General features: G+C 43.4%; 1 protein-coding gene across 1 annotated transcript; it reads left to right on the forward strand.

Annotated features, from left to right (window-relative positions):
* Positions 1-15,865: 15,865 nt before the first annotated feature.
* LOC134465608 (RING finger protein 11-like) lies at positions 15,866-20,527 on the forward strand. Its single transcript, XM_063219370.1, has 3 exons — positions 15,866-16,438; positions 17,250-17,419; positions 18,027-20,527. The coding sequence occupies exons 1-3, from the start codon at positions 16,316-16,318 to the stop codon at positions 18,196-18,198; spliced, it is 465 nt and encodes a 154-aa protein (XP_063075440.1). The 5' UTR covers positions 15,866-16,315; the 3' UTR covers positions 18,199-20,527.
* Positions 20,528-20,817: the final 290 nt, after the last annotated feature.

Below are 20,817 nucleotides of genomic sequence, written 5' to 3' on the forward strand. Positions count from 1 at the left end.
TGGCTAGAAATTCATGCTGCTATTTTTGAAGTTGTAGCTGGCAATGTAAAACATGTCATATCTACCATTGGAAAGGGAATGGCTCCTTGCATTCTCTAATAAACCAAAGACATGTCTGCAGAAAAAATGGAAAAGAATGGAACTGGCACTGGAAGATGACATGCTAGGTTTAATCGCATTAACGTGGCAGCAGAGATGAAAATAGAAAGTAGAGGGAAAATCAAATAGGCCTAATATACCAGTTGTGCCACGGGCATCAATGGTCACACAATCAATCATTATCAATTACTTTTTAAAATAAAGCTTATACACTAAACAAAGTGTCTTTACTGTATTATTGCAATTGCAGGTCTACCGGAGGCCTATTTGAGATTATTGGTATTGATTTAAATTGCTATTCCAATGTAGATTAATGTTCCCAGGCAAACATAGGGTAAGCAGGCATTTAAAAAAAAAATCTTGTTATGCTATGACCCTGTAATTTTATTACAGGAAAGAAAATAAATGAAAGCCTGCATTTTTCAGCGTATGTAAAGTGTTGGTAAATTAGATCTCCTTGAAAGGGACTTTGTCCCAAATGTTTAGGCTACACCAGATCACCAGTGTAGCCTACATCAGCACTAGCCTATTTGTTATATTTGTTCCACTGCTGATTTTCAAGAAACTTCATACTCCTCCTGGCTATTTGTCTGCTCTCGGGTCTCGCTGTCTCCAGTGGTTTAACCGTGTAATGCAACACTGCTGTTTCAAGGAGAGAGACCGTATACAAGGAGATGTACTCAGCATCTCCGACTAAAAGCAGCCCACGGAGCGTCCGTCATCTATCTATGAAAGTCTTTAATTTGTCCTCTCGTCTTGCGGTATTAATGTATTTAAGTGCAGCTGCGTAGCAGACACAAATCGCCGTCACTGCCTGGAATAATTTAGCGTTCATGGGAATTCTACAAGGGATGAAAATACCTGGGATGTGAAATCAAGGACCACTAAGATGATGCGGTTTATACTGGATTGCTTAAGGCCAACACGGCAACGAGCTGGTGAAAGGTAAGACATATAGGCTATGGGATTTGTGTATTTAAAAACTATTTGGATGGTTGAAATAAATTCTCTGACATTCTGTGTGGCCGCAGGAGCGATGAAAAAACACTGATTAGCTATCAACATCCTCCTGCCAGCTCTGACGTCCGATGTGGTGTTAGGTGTGGAGCAAAACACGAAACCGGCATGATGTCCGCGTCACGACTGTGACAAATGAAAGAATTATGTTGCAATAACTTAGCTCATTGGCGTCGTTAAAGAATTGAGCTATGACTGTCTCCGCCTTGCGTGTTATCGAAAGTCATAGTCAGGACACGGTGCGTGCGAATTATGGCAACCGGCGATAGGATGGCAAGGAACATATAATGTATCTGGCATGGTGGTGATACGTCATAACGTGGGCTATTTCAGTGGTGCTGCGCACAGTTTTTTTGCGGTGCTGCATGTTTATTTTGTATATCTTGGCGTACTACTGAGGTACGCTGTCGAGGGGCAGAATACTTCTGTTAACAGGACCCTGTTTTCTGTGAATGACTGACTCATACCCCAAGTGCAGCACCTTGCACATGCTCCGTTGGAGCTTCCAGACAATCACATACACACAGCCAGGCGCGCGCGCACGTACACGCACCATAGGCCTAGAGAAAGACCGACTGTATAGGCTACAGTTATAGTTCTGTAAATTATTATAGCGCAATACAAAAGAAAAACCTAATTTGTCCACATACTGAACACGTTTTGTCTTGTCTATCTCAAGGGACATCTCCCTCGAAAAGGTGACCAGAGAGAATGAGACCAGCAATCAGGAGAACAATGTAATCGAGGTAATAATTGTTATTGACCAATCATTATGGATTTGGTGTTTCAATATTGCATGATGTCTGTGCAAAGCTAAACATGACCAAAGATGGTCTGCAGTGTTCCTCAAAGCATAAGTTTGTGTACTGGTCAGACATGCAGACTCGATTGTAGGCTATATAACCTTTTTGTTTTTAATGTATTTTGGGAACCTGTGAAATTATTTCAACAAATATGAATATTCACAACCCTCTGGACACTGCAGTGACAACAGCAACAACCACACACACACACACACACACACACACACACACACACACACACACACACACACACACACACACACACACACACACACTGACATAAATTCCATAAAACAAAGTTAAAACAGATTTGGGAAAGAATATTGTCACATTTTCTGAATCTGAAGAAATTATGCAAAAAGAATGTTAAAGAATGTCTAAACGCACAACATCACTTATCAGGCAGTACTCGACTGTTCATGTCCCACTGTTCATGTCTTGTTTGCCTTTATGCAAGTTATCTAGGGAATATAATACCCACCTGCACCTGCACTCTGGTCTGAAGGGCCTCTCAACCTTTGCAAAACATTTCTGCTATGAAGGCTTTGTTATACGGTTAAGACACCAGAAATGATATGCTCATAAGTCAAATTTAGAACACCTTCCATCAACACATAGTTTCACCAACATATTCTCACAATGTTTTGCTGTTCGTGCTTTTAAAAACCAAGCTCCACATTAAGGTCTTTAAAGGGGTCTAGCACCCTGATCCTACACTTCCAACCCATCCCCACCACCCAACATAATTTTCCTTGAGCACATTGCATCAACACACAGCATAGTTTGATCATACAGAGCACCACTTTGTCAAGATCTAGTACCCTGACCCTACCCTTTATCTCTACACCTGCCCCCTGCCCCGGCACACACACACACACACACACACACACACACACACACACACACACACACACACACACACACACACACACACACACACACACACACACACATACACACACACACACACAGACAGACAGACAGACAGACAGACAGACAGACAGACAGACAGACAGACAGACACACACACACACACACACACACACAAACAACCAACTCCACCTCCGACCGTCCACCGTCCTCTTCCTCTGTAACGTACCTCTTCCTGTGACGTCACCAGGAGCTGCAGGAGGAGGTGAGTCGGGAGGAGGTGGGCCTGAAGGAGGAGCAGGAGCAGCGCCACGAGACTCAGGAGGCTCTGGACAACCTGGCCAAGCAGAGGACGGAGCTGAGGAAGCAAATCGAGCTGATTCAGCTGCAGCGAAAGGAGGAGAGACAACTGGTGGGCCTCAGATAACATAGGGTGCATTCCGATATGCGGACTCCTGTCCTGTCCTCCCTTGCATGCTTGTGGCCTCGCGATGACGTCCCTGCTGGCGACAGAAGTGTATTTTAATATCTTGCGAAAGCGCAATTTCATTTTTCTCTTTTGCAATCGTTATGGTGAATGAAAGTTGTTGTGGCTGGGCAGACAGCAAGGAAGCTTTATTATTTTCTCCACGGAGGCGGGGCCACAGAGAAACGCGAGGCCACAAGCACAGGTGGAGGACAGGAGTCTGCATATTGGAAAGAACTCATATGTAATTATCAGAGTGTAAGCAGTGCTGTGACCTATACTGCCCTACAATATCAGAACGCAGTATCTTGAAAATGGTCGAAAATGGGTTCAGACCGGAAATTGGCTTTAAAATACCTTCTTTTTCTTGTGTTAAATTTTTTTGGCCCAACGGAAAAAAACGCAAAAAACTGATTATACTGCGCTTTTTGGTTTTAGGAGGTTACGTCGTACTAGCCAAGAACGCAGTATAATGCGAATTATACTGCACTTCTCCATTGACACCGTGGTTTTGGTGTAGACAGTAATACCACAACAGAGCGCAGTATAATGATTTTTCAGCTAAAAAGTAATGAGAATGTTGGTTTTTTTGCTTTTTTCTTGTGTGCATAAATTTTCACCATAAAAAAGTATGATATGGAAGTGTCATCACCACTTTACCTCCAACACAGTCGCGTGGACAGAAAGGAAACTTTAATGCCTTTTTTCTCAGTTTGGCATTTTGAATTATACTGCGTTCTGAAATTGTAGGGCAGTATACTACTACCACTGTAATTACTATTTGTAGCTGTGTGGTAGTGTTGAGAGTAGCATTCAGAATACACACATTCCATTTCCCATGTAAGCAATATCAGATTTTTGCTGCAGATACAGTCAAACTACAGTACATCATAGCTTTGCACCATTTTTGAGGTTGTAGAATAAACATAAACCAAAAGATATTGCATGGCATTTCAAATAATACTGGCCATGACAATCTCCCTTCAAATGGTTTGGCCAAGTACAACAGACTACACTTCAGATATATAGTATTAGATAGTATTTTGAATACTCTTTTGTTCCTCTGAGAATACTGCTGAATAGTGTGACCATATTGTGACCAGGCGGAGCTGCCATGTTTATTTTTGGACGCCATATGAGCATTGGCACAATCTGGCGGCCTCCTGCAGTCAGGACCCCTCCTATGTGGACAAAAGATGCTCATTCTAAGTATACAAATACAGTAGGGAACACATTTTTTTTTCATGTTTCATGTTGTTATTCCTTATTGCCAAGAACTTTCCCCACATTTCATTTTAAGCATCTCCAGCATTTCATGACACACACAGCTTATTGTACGTTTTATGATTGGTTTAGTCAGCTGACAAGGCTGATTAAAATCAGAAAAGCCTCGGCCACCTGAATGCATTTTCACAATGAGTTACCTTTTCATAATATTAATATTAATATTGATATTAATTTTGACAATAATAATAATAACATTGTTCAAGTTATTATAGGCCTACATAGTTATTATAGTACTCTTTCCCCTCTCCATTTATCCGGCTGTCAAGGTTTTATGCACTCAGAATCCTTTTCTCACAGAAACTCATTATCCTTCTCTTTTTTTCTCTCCTTCGCTCTGCTGCCCCCAACCCCCTCCCCTCCCCTTCATCTCGTAACTTACTGCAACCTTCTTCTATCATTGTCACTAACATAACAGATAATGAATCCGATCATCAGTCTATGCCCCGTCTCCATGTCAATGCCAGTCTATTCATCACCCACGTTACAAACAACAACAGCTGACCAAAGTATATAGTGTACATCTGTGCAATGTGTGTACATATGCATGCAGCTGCTATCGCTGCAAGAGACGCAGGAGGAGCTGAAACAGAGCGTGCGGTAGTATTTGGTGAACTAACTAAATGTGTAAATGCTCAAAATGTGTAAAAGCTTGAAATGTCAACTTGCTAACGGCTAAACTCTTTTATCCAAGCATGTGAAATGTGTTTAAAGCAACATTTCTGTGCAATGTGTGTACATGTGGACGCAGCTGCTATCGCTGCAAGAGGAGCAGGAGGAGCTGGAGCAGAGCGTCCAGGAGTACGAGGAGGAGCTGTCCCGCGCCCAGGAGGAGCTGCAGCGGCTGCAGGAGGACGTGACCCTCACGGAGCGCAAGGTGGAGGGCGCCAGGTTCCGCATCAGCCCCCTCCAGAACTCAATCAGCCAATCGTATGCAGAGATTTCACGGGTTGGTGTGTCTTTGGTGAGGTCCCCCTTGTTCCTAGATCTGTTTTCCCTCCCTGTCTGAGCACGCTTGAAAATGGCTGCTTGTCCTCTTCACCCCCCCTCGCCCGCCCCAGTCCCGTCCCGTCCCGTCCTGTCCTCCTGGCTGCCATTGGGGTGAGCGGCGTGATGGTGGCCTACGGTGAACGTGCCGTGCGTGACTCCAGCTCATTGGATGGCTGCTCATTTGGCTCTCAGCGACTGTGTTGTACCGTACATGCCAGAACTTGCTTGTCGATGTAGACAAGTAAGGAGCTACTGTACTGTAAGACGCCATCCTCCTAGGACCGTCCTATACACCACCGTCATACTTGTCTCCACTCAAGACAAATCCCTAGTGTGTGTGTGTAGGCATGCAGTACATGTGAATAAATGTTCATCCGCCACAGCACAGGGTATTTATGATAGCATACTGGGTATGCTGGTTCCAGTATTGCAATATCTGAATGAGACCTTGGCCTCGCTACAGGCCAAGTTACGCCTCCATTCCAGGTGGCAGAGTGTGACCATGTTTGACCCCTGCTGCTTTTCAGTCATGCAACAGAGAGCTCAGCTACTGTAGAGGCGTAGAGCAATACATGCAAAGCACTATGTCATGCTGTGTGCGGCGCGCTATGTCATAGTGGTTATACTGTAAGTAGGGCTAGTCATATTCTTCCCCTCTTTACATTTAAGTAATGATATGATAGTCCAACATGCCTTCTTTATGATATTACTGGAAAGTGTGCCAAAACTATTCGGAAAGCAGTTTACGTAAATAGAACCTCTTCTTAAAAGAGGTTTCACCATTCTTTTACATTACAGTGCACACTGTAATCGCTGAAATTATGTTGACTATGCATACATTTATAATGGCTCGTCTCTAGGGCTTCTAGCAATGCAGAACGTTCATCACATCTTTTTTTTTTTAATTTTGGAGGAATACGGATAACCTACCATGAGGCCATGTAAATATCTGCATGCTACTGAGGTTTAGGTCCTTGAACAGTCATGCGCATCTGTCCATGTTGTCCAAGTTGTACACAAGCTACATACTGCTACGTAGACGTAGATGTTTTTGTGTAGCAAAATGAGTGTGCTGAGAACTTCATCATCTTTGCATGCAAGCTTTCTCCAATCCTGAAATAGACACTACATATTTTTAGCTGCCATGTTCTTGATGACCACGAGATGCAAAAGAAAACAGAAGAAAAAACAGGCATGATTTGGAATGCTTATTTCAATGAAGATGCAAATAGTCAGTACATGCAGTTGCCTCTCTAACCGTGCTCAGTGCTCAGATAAGTGTACCAGTAAGTGAGAATAGATCATTATTTGGTCTTTGGTGTTTCCCCCTCCCCATCAGTCATAACCATTGACAGTAAATAGAATGGACGCCAAATCAACGCTATTTGCCATTCAACGCTTTGAAGCCAGATTTGGGAACATTCCAACTTACATTCCACCTTAGCAACGCCAAACGCAGGTGCTGATTGGACAACAACAAGACTTCTAACGGTCAATCAAACCATGTTCTGATGCTCATTGGTCAATTTAACTTTTAATATCTCTCTAAAACAAAACATCACCACAAAAAATCACCACCCTGGTAAGTTGGAGAGCAAGGGGACCTACTAGTTGAGCGAAAAATTATCCCCCTGGAGTGGCATTTAAGGGAGATACAGGGTTTTATGTCTCTCATAGGAATGAATGGGATTTGGCCATTTTTTGGTCTTTTTGGGTCCAACCTTGGCTCCAACTTGGCTTCAACAATGAAATAGAATTTTGGCCTCCATTCTATTTACTCTCAATGGTCATAACACAGCAGCTGTTTTGTCTGTTGCCTAGGCTCAGCAGAGACTTGGTGAGCTGATAGCGGAGCTGATTGCTGTGGAGGGACCGGTTGCTATGGGCGTCAGGCACGGGCGGGCAGATGAGGAGGAGGAGGCGCAGACGGATGAGGACTGCCTGGAGAGGAGCCTGGAGGACGAGGAGCAGGACGATCTCTGCGACCGCGACCTAGAGGATGACCAGGAGGAGCCATGTGGCAGGGGAGGCAGGGCAGAGGAGCAGGACAGGCCCAATCCTGTGACGGACGCGCTGGTATGGTGTTGTTATGAGCAAATTATGTCATAGTTGTTCGTTAGTTTGAAATTGTCTTTGTTGTTTTATGTATGTTGCTTTGTGTAGATTTGAAAGGAGTTTGTGGATAAAATTATCATTATTATCATATTCAGAGTCAAACAAAACAATTTTTGTCTATTGTATGAGTGAGTCCTATATTTGTTATACCACTATCAATTTTTTTTTTTTCATTTCCGTCCTCACAGAAGAGCAGTGGATCGTCTTCGTTCACTGAAATCACCCTAACTGAGGTGAAAGAGGAGGAAGGGTCTTCTCCTCGGTCCCTCACCCCACAGGTTTGTTCATTTCTTTATGGAAAAGACAAAATAGACATAGGCCTATACTTTTCACATCCAGCACAATGATGATGATGATGATGATAATGATGACAATGATGATGATGGTGGTGATGATGACAACGATAGATGATAATGATGATGATGATGATGATGAAGATGATGACGATGATGATGATAAAGTTACATTTTCCATGTGAAAAGACATGAATTATCTGGTTTAAACAAAACTAATAAAAAAACAACTTCACAGATTGACTCGATCGACTCTCCTGACTTGGAGGAAGAAGAGGAGGGGTCCACGGTCCAATCCCTTATGACCCAGACTAGCAGTCACACAACAATCGGCCAATTTGACTTCTATCAACCAGACCCCTTCACTGACAGTGAGCAAAATGATATTCAATAATAAACGTTTTGTCAAACTGATGAATCCTTTATCACGCATACTAAACATGTGTTTTGTTTTGTGTTTGTTTTTCGTTCTACAGATGACTTGTTCAGAGATGACCTGTTTCCAAAGGTGGAGGTTACAGGTGAGATAGTGTTGATAATTTGTAAAGCCCTTACAACTCACTGAAACGATTTTACAAATGGGAAATTGATTTGAATGGCTACAGGCAGTGGCGGAACAATTGCACACAGGGCCCCAGGGCAAAACACTGATAGGGCCCCCATATGGCCTGCCATGGTCACAATAGGGCCCCCAACACCAATACAGAAGGGCCCTGGGCCCAGGGGCAAATGCCCCACTTGCCCTGCCTATAGCTCCGCCCCTGGCTACATGTCACGTGGCAGGACGGATTATGGAGCCTGCGTTATAGTTCTCAGATTAGATATTGTTAATTATCCACAGACACCCTGGACATTGTTTCCGTTGCATACTAATTATTGGATTTGTATGTACTTTCCCTTTGCACTGGACTGAATCGCTAGCCATTATCCCTTATATATCAGTAGTCAGTGATATGTAAGGGATGGTATAGGTCTTAAACTGATTACACTGGATTTATGTGTGTGTAATGACAATGACCCTGAATATAATCTGTTTTTTAAAAATCCCACAAACTTTGTTTACTTTGCAGATTCCACTGATGGGTTTTTCAGTGACCCTTTCAAGGGCACTGATCCATTTGCATCTGATTATATCTTCAACCAGTTTGAGGAAGAACCATACCAGCCATCTGATCATCTATCAGACAGAGAGCATGAATCCGAACTTGGGCCTGTTCCTGAAAGTACCCCCACCACCAACATGAACAATAGTGAACCTCATGGGACAGAAGATGTTGGAGATACACATCTCCCAGCTAAAGAACAGTATGATGGTGCCACTGCAAACCTCAATTCAGAGGGTTTTGAAGCCAGGGAAGAATGTGATGGCTTTGAAATCAGTGTACCCGTCTGCTCTGAGCATATTCACGCAGACAATTCACCCAATAAAGTAGCTGAAGAGAGTGCTTACATGGCACGTTTTGAGTCAGGTTACACTCCAAAGCCTGGGCTCCATGAGCCAAATGATGACAACCCTTTAAGTGCTGATCTCTCTGATGAAGAAGGACAGAAATCTGAAGGTCGTGAAATTAACAATTCATACACCTTGACAACTGACAGTGGCAGCAGTGAGGGACAGGGCAGACCTACAGAGTGCAACTTGTCCAATCCGAGAGCTCCTGAATGTGATCGGTATGACCCAAGTGGGTCTGAGGGCACTGGCTCTCCAATAGGTGACCCAGTACACTATAGCATTGCGGAGACAAAGCGCCAGGCCCGCAGACACTTTAGCTGCGATGCACACATGGCGCTGAGCCTCGCAAGCCCAGATGAGATGCCAGGGTGTCAGGAGGCCTTTTGCCCAGAGGGGGGTGACATAAACGGGTGGCAGCCTGAAGATCCCGAGGTGTGTGATGCTAACAGCATAAACGTGGAGTTCAGTCAGAGGATAAGGGGTTCATTTGTTGCTCCTAAGTTCACCGACCAGGAGGTTATTGGTTGGAGCCATAGCAACGGCAGAAACTGTGATGGTTGTGTCTTTGAACTTTGCCATCACTACCCGACTAGTGCTGAGACACTGGACAGCCTTAGAGCCAATGAGGATGACTCAGAATACATAAACTGTACTGTTTTAAGCTCAGAAACAGATATAACAGAGAAATGTAATGCCAGTGAATATGAACATGGGGAACAATACCCCCTCAAATCCCTGCAAGTCGATGAGCATGCTAAGCATGACATTGATCAAACCAGAACAAATCATAATGTGTATAGTACTGACCTCACTAATACAGGCAAGCCAGAAGTATGTAAAACTCCGTATCGGTATGTTGACCCATTCAGTCCTGAACAAAATAATGACAGTTCCATTAACTTTGGAGCAGTTAAGGAGGTGGAACACAATGTGTTAGTCCCTATCTCCATGCCTGACACAAGTAGCGATGCAAAGTGCATTGAGTTAAAACCCAGTGACCCTTTTAGTCCTGATGGAGTTGGCCCAGTAACTCCAAATGCCAACACTCAGCAGATAACAGATGTAGAACCTTGTCATCTTGAACAGAACACCGTTTTCATGTACAATGCAGTGGCCTCAAAACACACAGATAGTGAATTCTTTAGCTCAGTGTCTAGTTGGAACTCCCTCGGCAGCGAGCCTAGGGATCCAGAGGCCTCTACTTCCCAGTGCAGTGATGCATGTCTCCAATTCCCGCAAAAGAATTTACATAGTCCCAATGTCAGTAATATGATTAATAGCCATAGCTTTAACAGTGACTCCGAAGATTCAGTCTGTGCCATCTCAGATTCAGTCTGTGCCATCTCAGAATCACAACACACGCCAGTAATAATTCACCCTGAGCCATCTGGCTTTGGGGGCCTGAAATCCATCAGCCCAGAACCTACCTCAGATTCTGACGGCTGCTACCCAGAACAATATGACAGCGGTTGTTATGACACTAGCAAGACAGTTAACTGTGACCTACGGCCACCAGAGCTCATGCAGTTTGATCCGTTTAGCCCAGATCCCAGTGACGCAGAGATGTGCGACGTTGGTAGTGAAAGCAACCATTGTTCCTACTCTGCATTCTTCGAAACAGCACCTAACGGCCCAAGTCGATTCAGTTCCTGGGGCTTGGAGCCCAGTATGTTCTCTAGTGAGGGGAGCCATGGCTCCGAACATGCAGAGAGATGCGAATACACACCCACAGGAACTAGCTCAGACGACTCTGTCAGGGGGCACCCCTTTGATTCGGAGTCCAGCGAAACTACCGGTTGGAGTCTCTCAGAATTTGATTTCAATAAGTCAGCAGTAGATCAGAACCCAGAGGATGTCAAGGAAGAGAAAGCAACCCCTGGCTCTGACACCTCTGATCAAGATGGCAGCGGTTCAGAGTTAAACAGGGTGGCACGCTCCAGCCGTCACAGCTCTGTGCCCGACAGCATCGCCGAGATGCTGTTTGGCCCAGAACCGAGCTCGGCCAGGTTCTATCCCTGGGATATTGAGAACAGCAACACAATTGTGTGCGACAACCATAGCCCAGAGGACAGCCCCGACACCCTTCAATGTGACTTGGGATTAGTTTCAGGCTATGACATCAACAGTGGTGTTGCGGTTAACGCCGGGGCCTCCGAAGTGCCCAACCTAAGATAGGTTTGTTGCATTGTTCACAGGATTATGCTGGGCATTGCTTCAAATTAGAATATGTTTTACTCTAGGATTATGAAACAAAACACCATTTACACTATCCTCTGAACCTGATCAACACTATTACATTTTAATCGGAATAGCCAATAATATTGTGCAACAGTGTAGTTCATTTCATAGGATCAGCAATAATAGATTTCATAGCTGTAGCTGGGATTGTTTTTCATGTATCAGCTTTAATCTTAATTTGGCCTTTACATGCTGTTTGGTGGAGTTATTAAGGGAAAGAACTATATGTGCCATGCCTGTGTGTTTTGCTCATCTATGTTCACAGTAGCCACTCTGTTAATAATGTAAATTTTGTTTAATTGTACATATTCCACACATAAATAGCCTATAAATGTATGGATTGGTAATGTGTAAGTAAGTTATATAATAATAATAATAATAACAATAATAATAATAATAATAAAATAGTTTTTACCATCAAAAGCTGGTTATAAATAAATTGTGTTTCATTCAAAATGCATTGTCGTGACTGTTCATTAATTAAACTACCAAGCTGCAAAATATAACTTTTTACAGTTTACAGCAATTTACAGTTTACTTAACCCTTTAGCATGGTTTTGTTTCTCTGGTAAAAAAAAAAAAGATGTCAAGTTGGGGGTTTGAGACTGGGTGTGGCCTGCACAGGAAGGCCCACTGGCTTTTGCTGTCCAACAACGTCTTACCTCGGAGCCAAACTTGTTTTCCTCACTTGAAAATTAAATCTATAAACACACTGTAGTTTCATATTCCTCAGTGCACTGGTTAGTAATCACAGGAATCTCAATAAATGTAATGGGTGACGGATACAAAAAGAACATGATGCTATGAAAGTATTGTTTTGTTATAGTTACCTAGGATCACCTGGAGTGATCATGGAGTGCAGAGCGACATCATTTCAAGTTCCTCATTCAATCTGTGTATGATGTCCTCCCAAGCACCTCTAACCTGTTCACCTGGGGCCTGACAGACTCACCTGTCTGCCAGCTCTCCCAGAGGAAATGCTCTTTAGAACACACCCTAAGCTGTTGCCCAAAGGCCTTGAGAGATGGGAGTTATCGCTGGTGCCATGACCAGGTCCTTCAAGCAATAGCAGACACCATCTCGGCATTAACATTAGTAAGGGTCAACATCCAACCAAGAGCACAGTTGCTTTTGTCCGAGCAGGGGAGAAACCTCAACTCTCCAAGAAGACACAAGGGGGTCTGCTCACTACAGCGCGGGACTGGCAGGTCTTGCGAGACAGTTGCGATTCCCGGAAAACATCGCAGCCACGACACTCCGCCCAGACATAGTGTTGATGTCAACTTTCAGCAGGCAGGTGGTGCTTCTCAAGCTAACATTTCCCTGGGAGAACAGAATGGAGGAAGCCTAGGAGAGAAACAGAGCTTGTGGCTGAGAGCCTATTGAGGTGGGCCGTAGGGCCTTCACTTGCAGATCCCTACACCATGTCCTTGGACTCCTAGTGATTTGCAGACTGCATTGGCGAAGAGCCACCAGGAACATCTTGGAGGCAGCTGAGAAGGCTTCACGGTGGTTCTGGTTGAGGAGGAAGACGTGGCATAGTATTCGACCTAGATTGATCACCCCCGGCTGGGTCGCCTGAGTGAGGGTGTATTACTAAAACCTGAAACACCTAGTGATCTCGTGAGTCACTGAAGATGTGTCCAGGTTGTATTACAGGACAGGTCAATCTTGCTCTGTTTTCCTAAGCATACAGACATATCACAAGATCCCAAGGTCACAGCTGAAGTGTCATGGTGGCTGCTTCACTGAGGAGTGGTGTGCATAGTCTTTCCATGACATACACCACCTTATGTGTGCTATGCTTGCTGTTACTGAGGGCGGCTGTGAATCCCTCCTGGTCCATAGAGAATCCTTCTTCCTCTAGTCAGCTTGCTGACTTGACCTTGGACATACAGTCGTTCTGGGACTGATGTAGTCTGCTCCAGTCAGTGTTGCCAGATGTGTCTGACCAAATCCCGCCCAAAAGGTTCTCAAAAACCGCCAAAATGCGCTAAATTCCGCCCAAATTCAACAAATCACATTGACTTCTATGGGCCCAAAACGGCCTAAAACACCGCCAAATGGCCAATTTTTCCCATTTTTGCCCGCCGACGCTCATCCCAAGTAGCCCAATTGGGCGGGCACCCGCCCAATCTGGCAACACTGGCTCCAGTGTCTAATTTAAACACTGGTTTGTGGTTGTCCACTTTCACTTCAGCCATTCATGGGTTGGTCTCTCGCATTCTCGGACACAGAGCCTAGAAACACATCCTTGTCACTGCTCTCATCGCAGGACTCAGCCACTCCGGCTACATTCACTGTTTGTCTCTTTTTTGTTTAGCACACTCAAGCATAATGTCCTTTCGTTTTGGTTACACACAGCCCCTTTCGCTGGACATTGCTGAGGATGCTCTTTTGCTACTTCCTCCTGAAGTCTGTGGTGAGGCATGATTGCACACACTGTCAACATTGCATGCTTCTGATGTTAAGGGCAGTCATGGGTAAGCGGTTAGGGCGTCAGACTTGTAGCCCAAAGGTTGCCGGTTCGACTACCGACCTGCCAGGTTGGTGAGGGGAAGTAATTAACCAGTACTCTCCCCCATCCTCCACCATGACTGAGGTACCCTGAGCATGGTACCGTCCTGCCGCACTGCTCCCTTGCGCCGCCATTGAGGGCTGCCCCCTTGCACGGGTGAGGCATAAATGCAATTTCGTTGTGTGAAGTGTTCACTTTTGTGCTGTGGAGTGCTTTGTCACAATGACAATGGGATTTGGAGTTTCCCAATGGTGCCCTCACTTTTTCACTTTTAAAGTTTGTGTTCAGCATTGCAAGCTGCTTTTTGACAGTTTCACTCTGTCGTGCTTTCTCAATTGCTGTCTCCATAGTTACTTTGGAGTCCAGTTGCAAATGTTCTGTAAATTTCTTGTCCCTCAGGCCCACATAGGGTGATCATTTACGTGATAGTATAAAGGAGGACATGTTTTTTGACGGGGGTCTGGGGGTCCTTCCCCCCCAAAAATTGTGTTGCTGCCTTGTCGGTTACACCCTGCCATTCCGACACTCCGCCATTCCGACATTGACGTCATATTACAGGAACCGTTTTTCCAGCTTGCAGGAACCGTTTTTCAAATATCTCAGACCCTACCTTTAACGGCATTTGGACCATGACAAAATGATACACTGATCGTGTAATTGGGCTGTCACTCTCTCCACTTTCCGCTCGTGTCGCAACATTGTTGCAAATGTCAATGGAGTTAGAACGTTGTTCACGCACCTCTAAGCATTTGCAACAGTGTTTAAATGAAGGGAAGACTGATTTTTAAAAAAACAAAACAGTCAATCAAATACTGTCGGAATGGTGGTGTGTCGGAATGGCGATTGCCCCCTGCCGTATGCTAATTTGTCTATAGAGGGTTCACTTCACTAGTTGACTTGTATGAAAAGTGCACTCCAAGACAGCATGTGCTATGCTACCTATCTAACCACTGGTACACAAAAACGTATTAAACATGTAAAATGTTCGACTTATCTTCCTACAGCAGGAAGTTCGCCAGTGTAATTATATTCCAATCAGAGACCACAACATGTGTATCCAGTTGGTACTGGTGTACCTTTTATTAAATTGATTTAAAATAAGTTAACTTTCAAGTAAAGGCACAGGGGAGTTCATACTTGAAAGTTAACTTATTTTCTAGACGTGGGACTACCTCTCCCTACAAGTGGCGTAGTCGGTACAAATAGCCCATCAAAATTGGTCATTATTGTCATTTAATGTTCACTTTGCTACACAAGTACCATCAAAATCAAGGTAATCAAGGTAGGCTAAGAAATACGTTTGGATCAGTGACCGTGTATTCACATTGGTTTAGATGTAGTGTGTGTGTGTGTGTGTGTGTGTGTGTGTGTGTGTGTGTGTGTGTGTGTGTGTGTGTGTGTGTGTGTGTGTGTGTGTGTGTGTGTGTTTTCATCAGTCAAATGGCTTGAGGAAATAAACTCTCTCTGTCAAAATAAGAGGTAGCCTATTACAAAAATGTGCTGCACTTGTGAACAATTGTCTTTTCTTGTCGCCATGCATTTACAGTTAATGCTGATAGCCTATAGGCTACCAATGTGATACAGTGCTAAGAAATTTGAGATATTTTGCAATTATGTTACTGGCCCAGCCCACTAAAAATCCGATTGGCTGTGTGGCCCCTGACCGAAATGAGTTTGACACCCCTGCTCTGACGTAGCAAAACAACACTCAAGCTGTGACGCCTGCTACGGAAGAGAAGTCTGTGAGAGCTCCATAACACATCCCCAAATAGTCTGCGTTATACATTTGGAAAGTGCATCCAATATGTTGTGTAATAGCAACAATTTAGTTTAGTAAGATAGGAATTAACACATGGATTAAGCCACTGTCTAGTCGAGTATTGTAATGGAGTTGGTGTCGGTAGCGTGACGCTAGTTTTCAGCCTTCACAGCTGAATAGTAGCTAGACAGATCCTTTGTTTCGGAATGATCCATATCGATAATCCGACATAGTTACCGTGACAATTTTACCCAAAATGGATGAGTGATTGCACGAGTTAAGGCTGTCATTTCAGGCAATTTGTCATATTTCGCAACGGAAATAGGCTAGTTGCATTCCGACCGTGATAGACAAATTTGGGACTGCTAATATTTACTAGCCAAACGAAGAAAAGGGTCTGGAGTGCGGTCATGGGAAACTGCCTAAAATCACCAACATCAGACGATATTTCGTTGTTACACGAATCCCAGTCTGACAGAGCTAGTTATGGAGATGGCACTGACCCGGATTTAGAGCCTCCTCCACCTTATGAGGTAAGTCATTTCGTTACATGTTAGCAATAACATCGCAATTAAAACGACAGCGGACACAATGGACGTGGCTCAGGCAGGTTAGCATTGCTGCCAAATAGCTATTTATAGTCAAGTTGAGTTTCCTTGTATGCTTAAAGTATGTGATTTGATCATTACTGAATGACTGGCGTATGTTGTTTATAAGCTATACGAGTGTTTTTCAAACGTTGGGTTCAGTGTAGGGTGATCGTGTTTTAGAAACTTTGGCATCTGAACTTTGTGAGTCAGGTCTGTGTACAGACAGCTGATAGCTAACAAGGTACTAACCCAGATAGCTTGCCTGCTAGCTAGCAGTCTAACTGGTCAACACAAGTCTGCGGGAAGGCTAGATTTATTTACACACATTATTGATGCATCTTTGCACACAGTGTTTGTAAATGATACATTCATTATGTTAAATACTTTACTGTATGTGAGTGACCTAACATATTCAATTTGAAATCACTGTTGTGAGCTTAGTTCTACACATTGAAAGCCGACATTAGACTATTAATAATGCTGATTGCATCAATAGTGGGCTACATACAGTATATCAGGACACACACCTTGATTATTGTAAATTCGGCATAACTTGCTATTGCTTGTCTGGGCCTGGTATTTGACTTCTGCTGACAGATGATGAAGGGGATGCAGAGACAGGTGCAGTGAACCAGCAGACAACAAGGTTTGCTTGTGCTTTGAATGGAGCATGCAGCCTGCATGCTCAATTCAAAGCGCAAGCAACCGCATAACTCCTGTTAGACAACTAAACAGCATTGCTTGTGCGTTGCAGGAGCAGGCTCATATGCCTGTGTACCACCCCACACCCAGCCAGACGTGTCTGGCCACCCAGCTTACTGAAGAGGAGCAGATCAGAATTGCTCAGCGAATAGGCCTCATCCAGCATCTACCCCGGGGAGTCTACGACGGGGGTCAGGATGGCTCCGAGAAGAAAATCAGAGAGTGAGTGTATGCGTGGTACCCTATAATGTGTGGAAGCAAGCATTGACCACTTCTGCAAGAGAAGTGACCCCAATAATGCATAACATTATTTAATTTAAAAGGTTGTGATCAGAAAGTGCCCCAACAAAGGTCACAATGCTGTTTGCAGCATTGCTCTTAATTTTAACACTTTCACAATACTCGTGAGTCGTGCCATTGTAGTAGGATGATCACACACACACACACACACACACACACACACACACACACACACACACACACACACACACACACACACACACACCTTTAGGGGCATTTTAAATAACTAAAGGTCTTACCAATAACTTCAGCACTCCTGGTTTGTCCCTTGATAGTCTGAAATATCTAAATTCTGAATTTGGGATCATCATCAGTTTATAAACAGATTTTGAATCAGATGATGAAGTTGCATTCCATAACACTGCTATTGTCTGATCTTCTACATATCTCCAATCTAACCACACCCTTGTTGTTGATGAAAAAAAATAAAATATATAAAAGATCAAAATATAATTACTCTCCTGTACTCTATGACATGCAATGCAGGGAAGCAGTGAGTGTGGGCTAACACCTGATCGTTTTTGTGCAGGTGCGTGATCTGCATGATGGACTTTGTATATGGAGACCCGATCCGGTTCTTGCCATGCATGCACATCTACCACATGGACTGCATAGATGACTGGCTGATGCGCTCATTCACTTGCCCCTCGTGCATGGAGCCAGTGGACGCCGCTCTTCTCTCCACGTACGAGACCAACTGACCACATGGACCACTCAACCAATGATGTTCTTTTAATCGTCCTCCTCTTCCGCCCTCCTGCAAAATCCCCTCGTCTCCCTGCTTGAGGGAATACAGACAGTCTCCGTGTCTCTGTCCTGTCTCTCTGTCTCCCTCTCTCTCTGAAGATTGGGGTTTGGGAGGTGGTAACAAACTCCATGTCATGCAACTGCCTGTACAGCTAACTGTATTGGAAATGACTTTGTGTGCTGTTGGGATTGGTGGATTGTGCTCTGGTTTTAAAGAGAGGGTGCCCCTTCATACATATGTGTGGCCAGCTGGCGTGCAGTCCTGTGGTTTGCATTAACATTGAGGATTTCTTGATAATAGCTCTTAATTATTATTACATACAGTATGTTTTGCTTTGCTTCGTTTTTTTTTTTTTTTTTTTTTAAATAATAATATGATCTGTCTGGCTATATCCAAATGGCTTTGAAGTTAAAGTTAAGATCTAGGTAGTCACAATGTCTGAATGACATCAGAGGTGACGTTGGACTGTTCATCATCATCGTCATCATTATTATGATTATTATTATTTGCTTGTTTCTTTGTTTGATCCAAGCCAAGGACCAAATGTCTTTTGAGCAAGTTTCCCGCCTAGAAAGCCCCATCTGCATTACTTTCTCACAGAAAGATGCTGATTGTCTCATTTCCACTCAAGCAGCGGTGTGGAGAGAGGCAGTCAAGCATGATGTGCCTGCCGTATTTCATCATCAAGCAAACGTGCAATGTTGTATATTACTGAGACAAAAAAAAAAAGTATCAATTTGTATTTCAGTTGCCCAGTCTCTCAGGCGTGATGTCCTCAGATCATAACTCTCCTAGTCTTCAAACATATGTAGTGTGGAGTTGATGTAACTCCTGGTGAAGTAATCTTTTTCAGCCAGTTTAAAGGGCTCTTAAGTGAATGGGGAACAGGAAAGAGTAGCCAACAGTTAGCAAGTGTAGTAGGAATGCTTGCACACACAATATATGAATATATATATACGCAGGGTGGACCAAAAAGCATTAACCACTTTTAAATAATTATCCTTGACCATTGTTGCTACCACAATGGAGAAAATAGAAAATTAAAACTCAGTCTGTTGTCTTTATCTCTGTGACCTAATGGTTTGTAGTGATTGAGGTGTTGGCATAGCCAGTTTCAATACAACCGTAATATGTAGGGGGAATTAGTCAGTATGACCTTTTTTGCAAGACTACACCTTCACCAAGAAACAATGGAAGCTGTGTAGTTAAATAGCTTAAGCACATCCATGTGTAACTCTGCCAAACTCTAGGTGTCCTTAGAATGCAAGTTCCTGTAGTGGTGCCCTTCTGTAAGCTTTTTGTTTCATTGGACTCTCCATAACACGGTGGAACGAAATTAACAGTTTTTGCTTTGATAATAATATTTTTTTCTGTTATGTGTATTCCATGACCCTGCTGGCTTTACAGTGAACTGAAGTCACTGAAAAGATAACAGAAAGAGTTTTAACTTGCATAGGAATTGTGGTAGCCTTAAAGGCTGAGGGGGGGAAGTAATGGGGAAGAAAATGGGCATTTGTTTTTTCGGTCCAGCCTGCATTGATGTATATGTATGCAGATATACGTATGCACAATCTGATTTCAATCAGGGACCAAGTTAGGAAGGGGAAGAACCCCCTTAATTCTGAACAGCATTTTTAAGCAGCTTCCGACGGCGCATGCATGGCATTGCATTTCGAAACTCTGGTGCAAAAGCACATTTCGGGTTGTGGGCTGTATTTAATTGCAAAAATGTTGTGTGGACAAATTCTGGATAGCCTAGATGTGTTGGGTCCTGGAATCTGGTTGAAATCAGATTGTGTATGTAAAGAAATTGCACTTTATGTAAGTTAATAATGGGAAATCATAAATTTATGTACAGTATAACCTTAACCTTGCACTAATCTTTTTTCGTCACATGGGTCACTACAAATAATTCTATTAATGCTATGTTGATCAGTATTTATGAGACATACTGTTGGTGTACATTTCCTTGTCTGGAATTCCAGATGCTGAAGTGTTAACAGTAAACAATCTATTTGGGTCACATTATCATTCACTACACTACTGAAGGCCTTTCGTTGAAGTGTCCGTTTATTTAATGTCCGTTACTAAATGTTTGTTTTACCTTTATATTCAAGTGTGTAGGGCATCCTGTAGTACTGCACAGACCCTTTCTTTTGTGTACTTTTAGCTGTGGACAAAGTCAACCAGTGACATTTATGCCCTGTTCTTGCGATCTTTTTTGTATGATCACCCAGTTCAATGACATGAAATATAAGACAACATTAAAGCTGTTAAAAATGTCACGGTGAGAAGTGAGGTTATTGTGGCTATTAAAATGACAAGAGTAATGCGAAATGCAACCAATTTTGTGAAGTATGTTAAAATGGTAACAACAGTGCTCAGTGCCAGGTCATTGTGCAATGTTAGGGGAATTAGTTGTGCTGCAGATTACTGTTTAGTCTGTCTATCAAGTGCTACAAAAGCTGTGGAATGTATGCTGGAGAAACCAGCACTGATATTAACTTGTGAGCTTTGTGTGGCACACTTCAGAGCTCACAGATGTACTTTGCCAAGTGCTATGGCATAAACA

This window comes from Engraulis encrasicolus, chromosome 16, assembly GCF_034702125.1.
Source record: "Engraulis encrasicolus isolate BLACKSEA-1 chromosome 16, IST_EnEncr_1.0, whole genome shotgun sequence".
In the NCBI taxonomy this organism is placed as follows: Eukaryota; Metazoa; Chordata; class Actinopteri; order Clupeiformes; family Engraulidae; genus Engraulis; species Engraulis encrasicolus.

Coding starts and splice junctions, on each gene's coding strand:
- LOC134465608 (XM_063219370.1), top strand. CDS start 16,316: ATGGGAAACTGCCTAAAATCACCAACATCAGACGATATTTCGTTGTTA. Junction 16,439..17,249: donor AGCCTCCTCCACCTTATGAG/GTAAGTCATTTC, acceptor TGTGCGTTGCAG/GAGCAGGCTCATATGCCTGT. Junction 17,420..18,026: donor TCCGAGAAGAAAATCAGAGA/GTGAGTGTATGC, acceptor GTTTTTGTGCAG/GTGCGTGATCTGCATGATGG.